The 17,677-nt window shown below is 39.4% G+C and overlaps 1 protein-coding gene across 1 annotated transcript in view; it reads left to right on the forward strand.

Annotated features, from left to right (window-relative positions):
* zgc:153039 (uncharacterized protein LOC767698 homolog) overlaps positions 1-17,677 on the forward strand; it is a 90,259-nt gene that overhangs the window by 62,036 nt on the left and 10,546 nt on the right. Inside the window, exon 10 of the mRNA XM_023268796.3 lies at positions 12,199-12,391. Coding sequence (XP_023124564.2) covers positions 12,199-12,391 — 193 coding nt within the window. The remainder of the gene's footprint in view (positions 1-12,198; positions 12,392-17,677) is intronic.

The raw sequence follows: 17,677 nt of genomic DNA on the forward strand, positions 1-17,677 counted from the left end.
TGGGCCCTTTGTCCAAATATGAGTCAGAGGGATTTGACAGTGCTGTGTTATTAAATGAGATTGGGGGGGTGTAAAAATCCAGATGGATCATCAACTATGCCTGGATAGATGAGAGAAAACAGGTTGTGAGAGAACCATTATCTGTTAATGGAGAGTACGACTTGATGGTGGTTGAGGATAAAGGTTCCTGAATCAGTTCTGGAGCTGGAAGTAGTACCTTTTCTAGAATGTTGTTGGTGTAATATTGTGCATTGACAGTGGTACCTTGAGGCACAATTTGCAGCTCTGACAGACCTGAAGCAGACATAGCCCTCAAAACCATACTATGGGCACTGAATTTCACTTGCTCAGAAGACAGTTCTTTTGCATGATCACATGTATAGATACGGCCATTTTGGCTGTTAGGGGTCGGAAATAAGTAGAGAGGGCATTCATCGGGAGAAATGCAGTTCTCCCAGTCTTTTGGAGTCAGTTATGTACTTCTTCATGAAAGGCAGTCTCCTCTGCTTTTGCAGTTTGGTGATTCGCAGGGTTTGTTGCCTCTTCGTAAGCTTTCAGCCCAAAGGTTTCTGTTAAATAACGACGCACTGTGCTCTTAGAAACGTCTTCACCAACATTTTTCAGCCTCTGACTGAGTCGCCAGCATGACTGGTGTCTTTTACCCCTGGCCTTTCTCATCAGATCCTTGGCTCTTGCACTTAGGCCAGATGGATGTCCTGAGTGAGGCAAGTCTTTGAAGAATCTTCCTTTGTTGTACATTTGCCTGTTATGATCCTGCTCCAGCCCCTGCCCTTCTTTCCTCTTTTTCCCCATTTTCCTCCTTTCTCCCTCATGTCTCTCTCTCTCCCTGTCTCTCACCCTCCTGCTCTCCCTGTTTCACCTGCCTGCATTCTGCCATCAGCTGATTACTGCAATGAGTGTCATCTGCAGTAATTAGTTCATTCACCAGTTCTCTACCTCACCTCCAGTATTTAAGCTCCATGCTTCCATTCACTCCCTGCTGGATCATAGATTCACATTCCCTTCTTAGATTCTATTGCCCTCCGAGATTCGGTAACCCACATACCTTCATGGACTCTGTTTTTGGACTCTGTTTTTGGACTGTTTTTGGTCTGTTTTTGGTTTTTCCTTCCACTGGATTTCCCTCACTTGGACTCAGTTCTTCTTTTGGATTCTCGCTAGCCCTGCTTCAGTCTCCAGCTTGTTTTTCCTGTTGTGTCTCAGTCTGCCCCCTGGATTCCCTAAGCCTGTCTTCCCCCCCTGTTGTCCGTTCCTCCATCTTGTGAGTACCCCTCTTAGCTTAGTTTTGTTAATTCACTTTAGTTTTGTAGACTTCCATTTTTTGTAATCTTTGTGTTGGTTTTAGTACTGTGACTTATTTAGCATAGATTTGGTTTAGTTTCCCCCCTGTTCGGTTACCCATTTTCTGTACTGGTTTAGTTCCTGTTTTGTTAAAATAAAAACCTCTTTCCCTTGAACCTCCTGTCGGCCACTATCTGTGTCTGCGCCTGGGTTCTCTGACTCCTTCCCCGTAACATTGCCACCACTTCTGCACCCAGCAGAAACTTCTGCCAAGGGCTTGATCTACCCGCTGACGAGTTTTTCCTGCATTTCAAAGAGCAATGGCCTGTGCACCAATCTCAGACTGAAAGAGGAGCTTGTCCACCCTTACTCTTGGCCATGGTAACAATGCTTCCAAAATTTGGTTGTGAGTATAATGCATTTTGGTCAAGAAAGAAATTTTTATACTGGGACCTGACAGTTTGACCAGACAAACAACTAGTACCTGAATGACCAGGTGTAACCCAATTTGGTGACAAATAATCAAACACGTTGTCCAGTGGTCAGAACGAACTTTTGGAACACAGTGTAGGTGATGTCATGAAGAGTTCATCCATCTCCATTTACAGTCTATGGCATTTTACAGACAGTGAGTGTGTAACGTTAGACATTCTAGAGTTATATTGGTATGAGTGGAATGTAAGCATGTGCATCGTTTTGGAGCTTACCCCATACTAAGGGCTTCAAGTCTTGAAAATATCAGCTTCTGCAGGAATGATTTTGACTTTTCTTTTTCTTTATGGAAACACAATTACCAGGAAGTAGACTTGCAGGGTGTTTGTTTGAGAAAGTTTAGTTTTTGCTTTGTCCTTCATTGTGCAGTCTGTCCTGACGAGTTAAAGAGGGATTGGTCAGGTCACACTCTGAACCTGTACTTGTCACACTGAATGAAACTCAGCAACAGTAAACATCTACAACTAAATCTAAGGTATATGTTTTTATTGCAAAGTGGCTCTCTGAACTAGACTTATGAAAAAGAAACAGGACTTGAGAGTTCATTGAAAATATGTGGAAAGCTGGAGTAGAGCGTGAAAAGTCAGTGATGTAAAATCACTGACAAAAGCAGGTAATAGTGAAATCATCCCACCTCCCCGAGAGCAATAAATCCAGGCCAACTGAGGCTTTAGTGTACTGAAAAATATATTGTGTTTGATGTTTGTTGTCTGATATGTTGGGTTAAAACTCTCATCGAGTTATAAGATTTTATATAAAAGTTTGATTCTGTATTGTATACAAGATAACTCCTTGTACATTTCTTTCACTTCCACATATTGGTTCAAATGCACTTGAAAATCAATAAATGAACACATCCCAATTTAAAATGCCATGACACTCTGCCTCCAATTCTGAATACTTTTAGCTGAGTAGCAAGTGGTGAGTCAGTCCGCTGCTGGTTCAAGCTATTATGGTCATTGTAGTACAAAACAAGGTTTACACAAGCACTGTTTATTACGCTTTCAGTAGTTACTTACAATATCCAGCACAGTTTGAAGATTCGATGACTGACATTTGTTCATACATGTACGGAAACCTTCTAATACTTCACTAATGTAATATTTTTTCTTAAATCAAGTCAACCTAAATTTTGTAGTCTAAGATCACAACTGTGTTTCTGAGAACTTTATACTCCGTATGAAATCCTCATTTAAACTACATAATATGAGCGTGATGACAGCTGAAGACTTAAGGCTCATGGCACTAAAAGTGACCGTGTTATACTGTGTAGTATATCACAGTGGGTGATAACCACAGCCAGGTGGAACACCTCACCGTCCTGACAAAAGATAAGCCTGTCAGAATATTTTTTCACAGTCTCTCGTATTTTCTAAGAGCATGTTTTAAGATATAGCCCAATAAGAGCAGAGAGTGCACTTCGTTGCACACAATGAAGTGAAATATAGACTAGAGAGTGGATGACCCATACTCATGGTCATTTTATCCCCAATAGTTTTTCTTTGGTCTTTCAGGCTTTTACAAACACAAGACAGTCAATATCATACACACTTTACCAGATCCTATTGTTTATTTACATTATTGTTTGCTATATTTGGTCCTCCGTCACCACCACACGTTTATATCATGAAGCTATGATTGGTCAAAGACATAATTGCTGTCTGTCACATCTGAAGACCAAGGCATACTCAGAATTTCTGAGTATAATTTCCTAATCGGACACAGTGACAGTCTTAAGACAAATGTCCTGTATAGTTTGGACTGAAACTGGCTTTAGGGTGTCAATTCAGGTGAGAAAAAACTTATAATTAAAGACAGGTAGTAAATTCAGACACGCTAACTCCAATGTACAGACAGCAGAGACATATTTACACCAAATGAAACACAGAAGGCTTTAGGGGAGTTACTTATAAAGGCATGATGCATAAAAGGTTATCATGGCAAGATTTCCTCGTTACACTGTTTGGAGGGTTTACATTGTAGGATGATTTCAGGTTTACCCCATCATTCACTTGTGTTCTAGTAGCTCATGCATCAAACTCTGTTGAGGTGAATTGGGTGTCATTTACCAGGTTGATCCAATACTGAGAGATCTCGGGTTTCTTAAGGTCAGTCCAGTCTCCACTAGTGTTGCAAGTGTTTGGGTGTTGCCTGACGTAACGTCTCATACACTCACTGACCTCTCACTTATAGGATCTGGCATCGTCTGGCATTCTCCCTTTGGCTGTGTGTGTGTGTGTGTGTGTGTGTGTGTGTGTGTGTGTGTGTGTGTGTGTGTGTGTGTGTGTGTGTGTGTGTGTGTGTGTGTGTGTCTGTGTGTGTGTCTGTGTGTGTGTGTGTCTGTGTGTGTGTCTGTGTGTGTGTGTGTCTGTGTGTGTGTGTGTGGGTGTGTGTGTGTGTGTGTGTGTGTAAGGAAGGGCAAAGTTTTTCTTCCTGCTTCCCCTCAATTATGACGTGTCTTTTGGCTGAAGGCCGGGCCTCCTCTCTCCATCTTCATCGCTCTCCGTTTCTTTTTCTTAATGTCTCTAAGGACTTGATTGGCGGCAATTTTTTTTCATGGTGCTTTTGCTGTGTCAGCTAAGTGACATCAGTTGCTGGAGAACAAGAGAGACGGGAAAAGGGGTGAGAGCGAGGTGACTGCATGGAGGGACCGCTGCTGCTGGTGATAGAGGGGCCGCAGAGACAAAAGAGATGGGTGGGGGAAGGCGGATCAGGTGCGCAAGCTTTTATCGTAATTACACCCGCTCTCCGATGAGATGGAGAGGATAAGATTAGAGAATTGTGTGCTACACTGATGCTAAGTGATCAAGTCAAGAGGAAATAAAGGCGAAGTTTGTAGGCAGCAGGCCTGTACAGTGGGGCAAGCTGGGATAGGCCTGAAACAACACGATGATATTGTCATCCACTTTTTAGCTATTCCAAGAATGTTGTTATTACTTCCTTTCAACAGGGAGGCTTTTACTCCACAGTCCTAAGAGTGTCATTCTGTAAACCCTGCAATGAAACCTGCCTGTGCCTTAAGGAGCTGCTAATCATCCCGCTCATTCATTCGACTCATTCATTAGTTCAGTGGCAAGTTTCAGTTTCCCATGTGATCTCACTGCTTCTTTAGAGGCTGCTGACAGGGGTACATTTTTGTAACTTATCTAGAATGTTTAGGCATATAAAGTAGTCAGATAAAACTCCTGAAAATGGCAGAGTCAACAGTCTGAATTTTAAAAAGCCAGAAATTCCCGTGTATCTGTAAACTCTACAGAGTAGAGAAGCTCATTTTAAGCAGCTGAACAAGTACGATGCTAGATGCCAAAGGATGCCAAAGGGACAAGTGGTAATAAAGCTCAGGAGTATGCTTTTTTTAAATTATTTTGCTGAGAAAGGACACCTTCAGTGTGATGATGATTCCTGCTTCCATCCTTTTATTGGTGAAAAGTAAAAATAATAAATGTTTCAACTTGAAAATGGAGCAGGAAAATCCGCAGTGATCTACAGCAGCAAGGTGAAGGCAGAGAGGATTACAATCTCAGACTCAAACTGGAACTGCTTACGTAATTTTTTATGTTTCAGTTTTTACCTAATATAACACCACACAGTAGGAACATTTCTTGTATATCACCCAATGAGACATCCAAGTTCTGCTAATAATTTAAGATACAATGATAGCATTGTAGATACAAGCAGCTTTGTGTTATCTGTCTTCCAATAAGCAACAGGAAGTTTCTAGATAGAAATGCTAAAGATGTTCTTGAGGTGCTGATATTGCAGAGTTTGTCCAAAAGAAAAAACTGAAAAGTTTATTCTTCAGCTTCAAAACTCACAGCATTGCTAGGCTCTCTGAAGACACAGCCTGCCTTTAAGACAAATAAGAGCATCATCATACTAACAGCTGTTATTGTTTACTATGTGCACCATCTTACTTTACACTGCTAGCATTCACTAATTTACATTAAATTCAAAATACAGCTGTGCCTAATGGTAATGTCATTAGTTTTGCAGGTATTGGCACCTATTGACACATTAAAGCTGTGTTCATGATGGACCTGGATGTAAAGTTAAATTCATGAATGGTATTGTAGTTCCTGTTGAGAGAAACATAAATATCTGAACCAAATTTCATGACAATGCTCTCAGTAATTGCCTATCCAATTATTTACCCGTTGGTAACTTTACCAACAGGTTGACCACTGAAGTCATCAGACTTTTCCCCTCTGAGAACGTTGAATATTTATACAAAATTTCAAGACAATCCATGGAATAGTTGTTGAGATATTTCATTCTGCACCAAAATGGAAGACTGAAAGTCACAGTGCTAACCCCACCAGCGGGTTAATTAATGCCAGCCAAAATACTCATGTAGGAATAATTCATGAACCACCACTATGTTGGACAAATGGGCTGCATTTATGGTCTCAGTTACACAGAATGATACTCTCATTACAAACCCAGTACAAAATATTAGCTTTCAGCTGCTTTGAGCTTTCACAATATTTGCTTTCAAATTTCTAACTTGGACCTGTGCACAAACTAGACCAGCAGGAACACTAATGACTGCTTCATGGTCGTTTCTTCCTCTGTGTCTCATTTAATTTAGCTACCTGGTGGTCCCACCCCCTCCCATCCTCTCTGTACGTTAGTACTTTCCTGCCATGTAGTGCTCAGCAGTTGTTACTTTTTGCCTCTTCTAAAGAGTCTGAATCTTTGAGTGGAACTGTAGAGGAAGCTGGCAAGTCATTTGAGCTGCACTGTGTAATTACAGCTGGGATTATTTTAATGACTGTTTATCCGCAGAGCATCAGTTATTGCAGGGAAATTGGGGTCAATTACATGATCCACCAAAAATGCGAGCATTTGCACTCCCTGCATAGCTCCAAACTCTGTGACCCATCAACCCATTCCCACTTAAAAATGGCACACACACATACACGTATATATGTGTACTGAATAGAGCTAATGTACTCATTCATATAAGCATTCCAGCCCATGCACACAAACACTAAGAGGTCTAAAGAAGAGAGCAGTGCCAGCTTATTATCTGTGTGTGCTGTTTGTTTTAATTGATCTTGTCCCAGCATTACCTCCACCTTGTTTTGATGCTGCTGTCAAGTCCCGCATTAAGAAATGACTCTGCAGGTGTGTGTGTGGAGAATTTGAGTTTTTAATTATGGATTGTCTAATACAGAGATTGAGACATCACTTGTGGTTAAAGTCTGGCCTTTTAAAATATGTCACCTTGATTACATTGCTGAAATGTATATTGAAAGATGTAATGAAGGTCAGCTTCATTACCTACAAGGAGCTCACATTCAAGATATAAGACACAAGACAATGACTGTTTTTATGGGTTTAATGAGTGTGGTTTTGAGGCTGCCATGTGCAGCCATGTGTTGTTTGGTGGCTTCTCCTTGCAGCATTGGGTGAAAACCCCGGTGAGGCCTACAAGGCAGAAAACAACAGTTTGAGTACAAGGATTAAGTGATTGGACTTAATTTATAACTGAATGTCTGTTGAAGTGGGTGTGGGGCATTGTTTTAATAATGCATAAATTGAAAAGTGTGACGGGACTCACCTCTCTTTCGTCACTGCATGTGTTCCAGCCAAAAGAATCCCCATGGGCTGGAACATCTTTTTAAAGGTTCCGGGAGGAACCAAGTGTAGGTAAGGAGAGGGTTAGGAGAAATCTCTTCAGGTGATAAAATAAATACATTGCTTGATGAGGATGTTGGTAGTCATTTTTTGGAAATGGATATCTAGTTTTAATATTTGTTATTATAGTTAAAATTAAAGACATTGTATTGTTGTGAAATTCTTGTGTTTGATTATTTTGGATAACCCTTATGTTGGTAGGCCTGAGGGGCTGATTAGGGGGATGCCTATAAAAGACTGGCAGTTGAGTGAGAGTGAGGAGAGAGGACAGGAGCGCCACAACACACCAGTTAACAACCTTTGCTGCTTGTATACTTTTAATGTTAATGTTGGTGAGTAAACGCCAGGTTGACCTGCATCTTATCTCGCCTCAAGCCTCCTGTTTTATCCAACAGTAAAACAGTCATCCTAACAAAAGAAAAGCCCACAAGTCTGTCTACATGAATGAGATCAACTGACAGATATTTGCATCCAAAGGTCCTGAAGCATCACTCACAAACACTAGAAATTGTTGCAGTGGGAGGTGACAAAGAAAGTTTTAAAACATTGTGATGTCATCAGCCAACCCTAAAAGTTGACATCAACTAGAGCCTCTGCTCAGCCCTGACTGAACAACACTGTAAAAGTTACCTCAAAAATTACCATTGACTTTAAAATGGTGTCTTGGAGGAACAACTCAATGTTGTCAGGACATATAATGTGTTTTGTAACCTACATACTCTTATGATGTTCTAAGTCTGAGCTAAAAATCGCTAAATTTCCAAAATTTGTGGTGAACATATATAAATGTGGTCACTGCATTTCAACTTCCAGTATCCAGCCTGTTGTGAGTGTCTTATTTGTAATTTTAATTCTCTTTCCTTGTTGAACTGACATCAGGTTGTTTCTGTATACACACAAACTGCATTTGTGCTAAATATATTCAGTGTTGTTGATGTACACCATATAAAAAGATGGAGTAGCCACTCTGATATAATTTGTTTTGGGATCACTGCTTCGAAGCCTGAGTTTTGTCATTTTGACTGTTACCATCTTAGTGTCCTTACTGAGGTCTTCTAGCTGGACAAGTTTCAGTATGTGGAGGCCACTCCTCTTGAGTTCTTGAAGGTGATTATCTGAAGATACCTGAGACCTACAGAACTTGATGTGGTTCTTCATCATGTTTAGCGTTAGCAAGTACAGAGAGAGGGTTGCGAGAATGGTTGTAGTTAACATTAATAACCCCATGGTGCACAATGGAGACTGTATATGAAAGATAGACATAGTGACTGTGACATCCCCCAGTAATTTATTTTAAAGCATTTTGAAGCCTCAAGTTAGTGATTTGGCTTCTACCATCTTGCTCTTTTGAAACTCGACATAATAAGCGAGAGATGGATCTGATTTATAACTTGAGGATTTCATTCATAACTGTACAGAAACAACTTTTCAGTCAGAAGGTAGCCCCGACTGAATGTGTGGTTTATCGTCTGTTCTGTTCTATTGTATTTTATTCTGAGTTTAAAAAAAATGAACTTCATGGTGTGTTGAGCAAGTCTTGAAACCAGCAACTAAGACCGTGTACTCATTAGGAAAATGTTTACTGAGACAATACATTATTGACTCATAACATCACCTAAATAATAATAGGTTTTCTGAACAGCAGTTTTGAAACTCAATGTGGTGACTCTGGATTTCACCATCTTGGCAGTTCCTGACTCCTCAAAACTCCTAGCTATTACAACAATTAGCAAAGAGGTGAAACATGAGTGGAACTGAGGCGGGCTATGCAAACATCTTTGGGCCATATACTGTTCTATGATGGCACCCACTTGTCACTCAAAGTGACTTTGCTTTTGATTTTGCATAAGTTTAAGCTTTAATGTAATTGAAATAGGTAGCTTATATAAAACTTAAACTTCCCATATACAGTAGTTGTCACAAAAGGGGAAACTGGCTATAAAGACCAAAGTCATTTTTGAACCAGGCTGTAAATGTGTTTATTTCTGTTGTAAACTTGGACATTTTAACATGATGGTCTATAAGGTTCAATTTGCTTTCAGAGTCACCCCTAAGTGGACATTCAAAAAACTGCAGTTTTAGGCACTTCTACTTTGGCTTCATTTATCAGCCACTGAGGTTGTAGCTTGGTAAATGACAGCATCTTTTTATATTCCACAATCCCAGTTAAATGAATTAAATCCTTAAGCTGAAGTGAGATGGTCACAAACTTCTTCACAAAGATATTACATGACTGATTTAAGTTTTTAGTACTTTTGCATTGGTTTCATTCTTCACCCCTTGAGGTTGACATATAATAAATGAAGGGAGAAGTAGGGTCATTTTATTACTTGCCAACCCTTACAAAGAATGCAGGTTTAAGGTACTTCTGCATTGGCTTCACTTTTTAGACACAGAGGCTACGGCCATCTCGTATATACAACTGATCGCTGTTGGTGAAGTCTATTTTTGGGTCAGGTTATGGCGCAGACTTGTACAGATGCACTTGAGGAGTTGACATTTTAAGTGAAGAGCAAAAATAGGACAATCTGACTACATTTATTTTTGCTGCCTCCTGAGCCCACTGAAGTCTGTGGAGTGGTAGTTTCCTGAATCTGACCAGTCAGAAAAGAATGGGCTCATCAGGAGGCCCACCTTAAAGAGGCAGGAGCTAAAGCAACCCATTTCAAACTGAAGGTAAACCGAGCAGTCAGCGAAAGGGAACAGCACAAAATATAAAAGTGCTTTTTTGAACGGTAAACTATGCAAATGTATGCTTGCAGAGCCCCAGAGTAAAAAGAAAAGACTTGTTTAGCTTATATGTTCCGTTAAATACGTTAAATTTGATTATTTCCTTAAAAGCAAAAGTATTAGGTTTATTAATTGTTCCCAAAGCTATTTAATTTTTATAGGAATAGAAAAGTGTCTGGAAAGGGGATTTAAGCTCTCATGTGACACTGAAATTCTACAGTGAGGCCTAGAAAATTGAAATCTCTGATGGGTGCAGCAGCGATGTAAAACATTCCCTTAGTGTTCGGAAGTTTCTAGAGATGGCTTTCACTCTGATAAAATTGCTATTTAATCTGTATTTTCTTAATTTTTTTTATAGTGTCAGATAATAGTTAGAATGAATTGTCTCTTAACTTCTATTCACATTCAAACAGCATACTAATCATCAGATCTCATTATATATTAATATAAATATACAGATCATTTAGAAAACATTTTTCTGGATAATTCTAAATTGTTATTGTTTAATAATATAATCTTGTTATAGTTTAGATATTGATGAAAGCATAATAAATTATATATAATATATTGACACAATTGTATAGAATCTGCTACCATCTGTTTAAGACTGAAAAAGAAAACTGAAAGATAATTTTATGTCTGATGAAATAATCTTTCATTGCTTTCTAAAAATGGACTCGATAGCATGAAAATAAGGTCAGTAATCAGTAATACTGAAATGAAAATGTAATTCTTTGCTCTTTCTAGAAGTTAATAATTCAGTATGAGATTCACATTTCATTGGCTTTTTCAACCCAAGTAGATGGACAGCCATGTTAGGAGAATCTGAATTTCATATCAGCTGCCTTTTCACTGAATTCCTCAGTGGTTTGATAAATTCTTGTCAGTGTAAAGAACTGACAGTTTGTGAAGTCTCTCCTCGGAGGTGCGAGATGGGAGCTAGTAGCTAACAAAAGGCTTTTCTTACTATATTCTCTGAAGTAGTCATCTGAAGGACTTTAATCAATGAACCCTCACTCTTAAAACCCACCTATGTATAAATCTTGTTACTTTATTACATGGAAATCTCCACTTTATAGTCAAAAGTGCAGAGCTATATGAGAGAGTCACTCACTTTGTTTGTGTTAGCGTCACAGAACCATATCAAGTTTATAAAATGCCAATTTTAACATGTGGGTGGTGTAATCTATCTGAAGCACGTAAATAGATTCAGATTTAGAGGAAAAAACACATTCGGTGATTTTCCTTTGGAAGAAAGAGGGAAACATCAGAAAAAAGCAAAAAGCCATAGGATTTAAAGAAAGGCTTTCTTTAAACTGCCTGTCATTTTTTCTGTCATGTCATCTTTGTTTAAAAGCAAATAAAAACAGCAAAAAAAACAGTAGTCATCTGCAAATTTATTATATTAACTTCTAACAAATTGACACTACCATTCAGAAGTTTGGGATCACCTAGAAATGTCCTTTTTTTCAAAGAAAAGCATTTTTTTTTTAATGAAGATAACATTAAATGAATGATAAATCCAGTCTAGACATTGTTAATGTGGTAAATGACTATTCTCGCTGGAAACAGCTGATTTTTAATGGAATATCTACATAGGGGTACAGAGGAACATTTCCAGCAACCATCACTCCTGTGTTCTAATGCTGCATTGTGTTAGCTAATGGTGTTGAAAGGCTGATTGATGGGCTGATAGAAAACCCTTGTGCAGTTATGTTAACACATGAATAAAGCTGTGAGTTTTCATGGGAAACATGAAATTATCTGGGTGAGCCCAAACTTTTGAACGGTAGTGTACATGCAAATGAGTGGAAAAGTATATTATCAAGTATATTTTTATTGAAACAGCCCACCAAATAGGCTTTGTTTTGATTTGTGCCCTGGGTGTCGCCTGTAGAACAGATCTCCAGTAGAATTAAACCTCAGCCTCTGCAGATGTATGACCTCTCACTATCAGAGATTGGCTTTTCTGATGACTGATGAGTGATTCATTTCTTCCTGCTGTTTCATTTACCTCTCCTGTTTTCCTCCCAGGCCCACCTTTCGGTACTTCACCTGGCATACCTGCGTGCTGGGTATCATTGGCTGCGCCGTCATGATGTTCCTTATCAACGCCATCTACGCCTCGGCCAGCATCGCCTTCATGCTGCTGCTGCTTCTGCTGATTCACTACCTCAGTCCCACCTCCAGCTGGGGCTACATCAGCCAGGCTCTCATTTTCCACCAGGTCCGACAAACACACGCACACGGACGCATTCAGACACACACTCTCAATATTGCCTTGTCATTACTATAGCAACTAAAATCTCATCCCCTCAGCTTTACAAGAGCCTCTACCTCTGCCAAGCAATCGTTCCATCAGGTTTATAGAGACAAGCAGACACACACACAAACACAGACAAACTGCTCTCCACTGCCGCTCCCTCCGCCAATCGCTTTGCATTTAGTAGACAAACACACATTTTCCCGCTCTCTCCTTTCTCACACATACACATGCTGCCTTGTCATTCCTACAGCAGCTATCTATCATTTTTATATCACGCTTACCAGACACGAAGATACACGCACACACACACACACACACACACACATCTGCATCTATTCCCCCAGCAAAGCTCTCTACATTTATGACACAAACACACACGGCACTTTACATCATCCAGTTCTCCATGTCCTCTGTCTGGCGAGCCTGTTGCTCTCAAGGAGAGGGGCCACTGCTGCCAGCAGGGCCCGCTGCTGAGGGGAACTGTTGCCAAGGCTGCAGGCAGGGGTTATGGACGGGGAGGGTGAGGGTGGCTGGGTGTGCCAGTAGCTTGTCAGGAGGCAGAACAGTCTTACAACCACTTAACTTATTGCGCTGTTCCTCCTCTACCTCCCCTCCCTCCCATTTTCTTCCACTGTTTTTCATCGCTTCCCCTAACTGCTGTGTCCCTCACCACAAGACGACACACACAACAGTGAGACAGCCTCCACCTCCATTTAATCTGATTTGCCCCCCCCCCCCCAGTAGATCTGCCTGCCAGAATAAGGTGGTAAAGATGGTTACTGAGGATTAATTTTAAATTTGTACCTGTGCCTAATTCGTCACAATCATAGCACTGCTGGCAGTGTGTGAATGTGACTTAGTTTTTTGTGATTTCCCCAGTGTTAAACAAAGTTTTTCCAGCGTCTGTCTACTGCCGATTTGCTAAGAAGTTGTTGTGTGGACTGTAGTTACACCGGTCAGGATAAAGTGCTAAATGTCAAAAAAGACTAAATCACCCCCCTCAGATTGCGCTACAGTGCCAGAAAACACACTCTACCGTTCAAAAGTTTGGGGTCACCCAGATAATTTCATGTTTTCCATGAAAACTCACACTATTATCCATGTGCTAACATAATTGCACAATGATTTTCTGATCATTAATTAGCCTTTCAACACCATTAGCTAACACAATGTAGCATTAGAACACAGGAGTGATGGTTGCTGGAAATGTTCCTCTGTACCCCTATGTAGATATTCCATTAAAAATCAGCTGTTTCCAGCTAGAATAGTCATTTACCACATTAACAATGTCTAGACTGGATTTCTGATTCATTTAATGTTATCTTCACTGAAAAAAAAATGCTTTTCTTTCAAAACTAAGAATATTTCTAAGTGACCCAAACTTTTGAGGGATACTATATAAACACTAACTTTAGTGGAGGTGACTGTGATGGTCTGACTGCTGACTAATGTTTTTTTTGAAGCATCAGAAAAAAAATTCCTTTAGAGAAAGTCCTGCCACTTGGTAGCCATTTTGCTAATGCTTCCCATGAGTTAGTTCAGTCTAACAAGACCATGCTCCTATCTAAATGAATAGAGAGAGTCAGAACTGCAATTTCAATGGTCATGGGACATAAGGCCTTTATGTATGGAATCAGCATTCAAATATGAATTAAAAAAATGCTTATATAGTTTAGTATCTTTGCCCCAAAATAGGGTTTAAATAATGTCTTTTCCTCACACTTTTACTTTACATCTGCGTAGTTCAAAAACATCATCAGTGCAGCATCACAATTTGACTGGAAGTTTCTCGGTTTGACCGATATAAAGCAGACGGTTGGCTTTTTGAGGAGAGGGGCTAGCTATGTGTCATACAGCTGCTGTCTGTAGCATTTCAGAATTCTTTCACAGATTGCTATTCAGATTTCATTTTTCCATAATTTGTTTTCATCGGATTATGTGTTTTTACATGGACATCTTTATGGAGTTTTTCTTGTATCCAGTTCATTTAAAGCTACAGAGGGATTTTTGCAAATTGATAAATGTCTGCTACTTTCAAGTTGACATGGCATATTAAATGTATCAGTACCAGGTTAATCTCAGTTGTTTACCAAAGTTTTGAATCTGTTTTTGTGGGGACACTCCCTTGCTAGTGAACCAATAGCAATGCATTCTACGTAAACCAGCAGCAGCAACCCCAACTGAAGAAGGGAGCAATGTACTGTAGCTAGTGCTGGGTACAGTAACTCTGCTTTTGGTGCCAAAAACCTGGGAAGCATCCAAGAAAAGTTTCTGATGCTCCAGATAAAAGTAAAAACTCTGCATTTAGAGACAATAAGGATTTAAGGTCTAAAAAGAAATGATTAATAGCAAGCATGCAGTATTATTCTTACTGTCTCATTTGTTACACATCATGAGTAAAAACCAATCAACACTGAAGGATAAATGGTGAAGTTTCTTAATTAAACAGAGGTAAAACATAAATACACAGAGGCTTTTTAATGAAGTGTTGTGTTGGAGGTTTTATCTAAATTCAAAATTTTGACACCACCATTTATATTTTTACTGAAACTGTATTTTATTTCCAAATATAAGCTGTGCCATATTGGTACAATCTTAACTATACCCACCTCTAGTGACAGCACCTGACTAGTTAGTATTATGAATTTTCTACTGAACAGACAAACAAACCCAAGCACCCCTGGACAACAACCTCTGAATTAAAACGCAACTGTGTTGTTTATTTGCATAGAGCCAAGGACAGTTACAAATAACAGTTATTTACTGATGTTATTTTATGTTAGAATATTAAAGTAGTTTATTTGCATTCACTTATTGTGCTAAATAAACAATGTAACTGTTGGCAATGTGGCATTGTGTTTAATGTGTTTAGTAGATAATGACTTTATTATTTCCAAGAACTTTAAATAGATATCTTAAAACCTTTTTATACTCATTTTACAAATGAGTCTCCTTTCAAACTGTGCCTGAGTCTGTCCCCCTCCCCTCTTCAACACTTTCTAAAGCCCTGGCAGCCATCCCAGTCCAGTGAAAATGATTACGCTGATAGACCCGGCTGAAGACGCCGTGCATGTACATATCTCATACATAGACCTGTCTGCACCCTCCAGCAGCAGCCGCTATGGCTGTGTGCCAACTGGGTGACATTGAAGCAGGGACAAAAGACACAACAGCTAACAACAACAACAATGAAACGCAACTGGAGATAACAGGCAGCCGTCAGTAGTGTTTAGGAGTGAAAGTGAGTGAAGAAAAAGACAAACTGAGGCTAGAAATGCTGATGGTATCACGGAAGAGCGAGAAGGAGGCAGAATATATGCAGGGAGAGGGAATGAGTGATTGAGAAACTAAGTGATGGATGAGACTGAAGCAACAGTGAAATGATGATAGTCTGATCGATGAGAAGATGGGGAAGGGAGAGATAAAGAGAGATGATTAGATGAGTGGAGGCAGTTGGACTTTGCCTCTGGGACCTTGTTCTTTAGTTGTTTTTTTAACAGAAATTACTGGTTGGGAGTATGAAAACAGTTGGGATTATGACAGAAATAATGTTGGCTACATTTTTGTTATTGATTGATAGCTGCATTGACACATGCTCTCAGCAGCTTCAGGAGTCTGAGCTCGCCTTATGCATAGACTGGTGAAGAATGTCCAATCAGAGAATCACAGGAAAGATATTTAATTGGGGCATATCCGATTGTCTTCCCTGGGACAATGAGCTAAAATCTTTATTTCTTTTGAACAACTCATCATTTATTTTTCACAATAGGTTATTCTGTGATATTCAGGAGATGAGGAGTTATATGTTTCTTAGGTGTGGAGAAAAATGGTCTGTTGATATTTAGTATAAACTAAAATTATGAACTTATTGTCTTCTAAAGGACAGATACAGTGTAGAACCTTATGTGAAGTACAATTTAAGCAAAAGACAGAGATCCCTGTAAGCGCAGTTGTGCTCAGGAACATTACTGTTGGCTTTAGAGACTGGGAGGTTTAATGCTGCTCCAGAGAAGGACAGACTTTGTTTGCTGTGTAATTTAGGTGAAGTTGAGAATGAGGTTCATTTTATGTTTTACTGTCCTGTATATGAAGATATCAAGAAGGTACTTTTCAGTAAAATGTCCTCTGTTGATGCTGATTTCTTTTGGTTGGATGACCATGAAAAACCTAAGTTATGTTTGGGAGGGGAACCTTTTTCATGGCAGACTTTCTTTGCCAGGCCTGGGATAAAAGGCAACATATTTTGTTTAAGAACTGAGCAGCAGAAAAATGTCTGTTTTGGACGTTTTGCTGCAGTGCTGGTATATTGGTGTCTTGTAAACCCATGAGGGCTGGGCATGCTTGTGTGCATGGCACAAAAATAAAATAATCAATCAGTCAAATGTAGACAGTCATTTTTAGAGGGATTTTCAGGGTCTTTTCAGGCTAAATTCTACAGTAGAGCTGCAACAGAAGAAGAGTGTGTTCTTTTATTTTTTTCTACAATTTTGTATCATTGCCTCAAATGTATAGAATAAGTGATTTTGATAAAAAGATTAGATCAAAATAGATCTGATTATGTTTCCTGACAGGCTGTATGTTTAACATCGTATGTCCAATGACCACTGGAAAATGTATTTCTATTTTGTGGCTCTGATAAATGGAGTAATTTTCGATTTTTTAAAAAGAAAACTTTTCTTTCAGACCTGCCAGAAAGTTCAGGCTTGAGAGGGTTAATGTGGAGGCTTCAAAATTGAGCGAAACCCCACAGAATGATCCTTTAAAGTTACCCTTTTTCTCCCAGAGAGATGAACTTAACTGTGTAAGCTGCAGCTTCAACATGAAGACATGTCATCACTGAGTCAATGGTCATTAATTCCAATGAGGGTATAAAGTGAGTGTTAATCATTCCTAGTAGACTGTAGGTTTAGATCTAATGTTTGGTTCCACTTGGTTACACTTCCTTAATGATACCTTGATGCCACCTCCTCAGCGCACTTTCAGAATCCTAATGATGGCTGTGTTACAGCAGGCATTGTAATGTATGCTAATACACACAGGCATTTTAATGTATATTCATAAGCAATCACACACATGCACATTTTCCCCACTATCAGTCTGAATGGCACATGAACACACACATTGATAAGAGAAGTCCCTGTGGTTAACATACAGCAACACATGCATACATATAAAGTAGAGGTACACACACACAGGGTTATGTTGAGAGCCTTGAAGAAAATAGATTGACATTTTAGGAAGTAGACT

This window comes from Amphiprion ocellaris, chromosome 7 (genome assembly GCF_022539595.1).
Source record: "Amphiprion ocellaris isolate individual 3 ecotype Okinawa chromosome 7, ASM2253959v1, whole genome shotgun sequence".
NCBI classification, from domain to species: Eukaryota; Metazoa; Chordata; class Actinopteri; family Pomacentridae; genus Amphiprion; species Amphiprion ocellaris.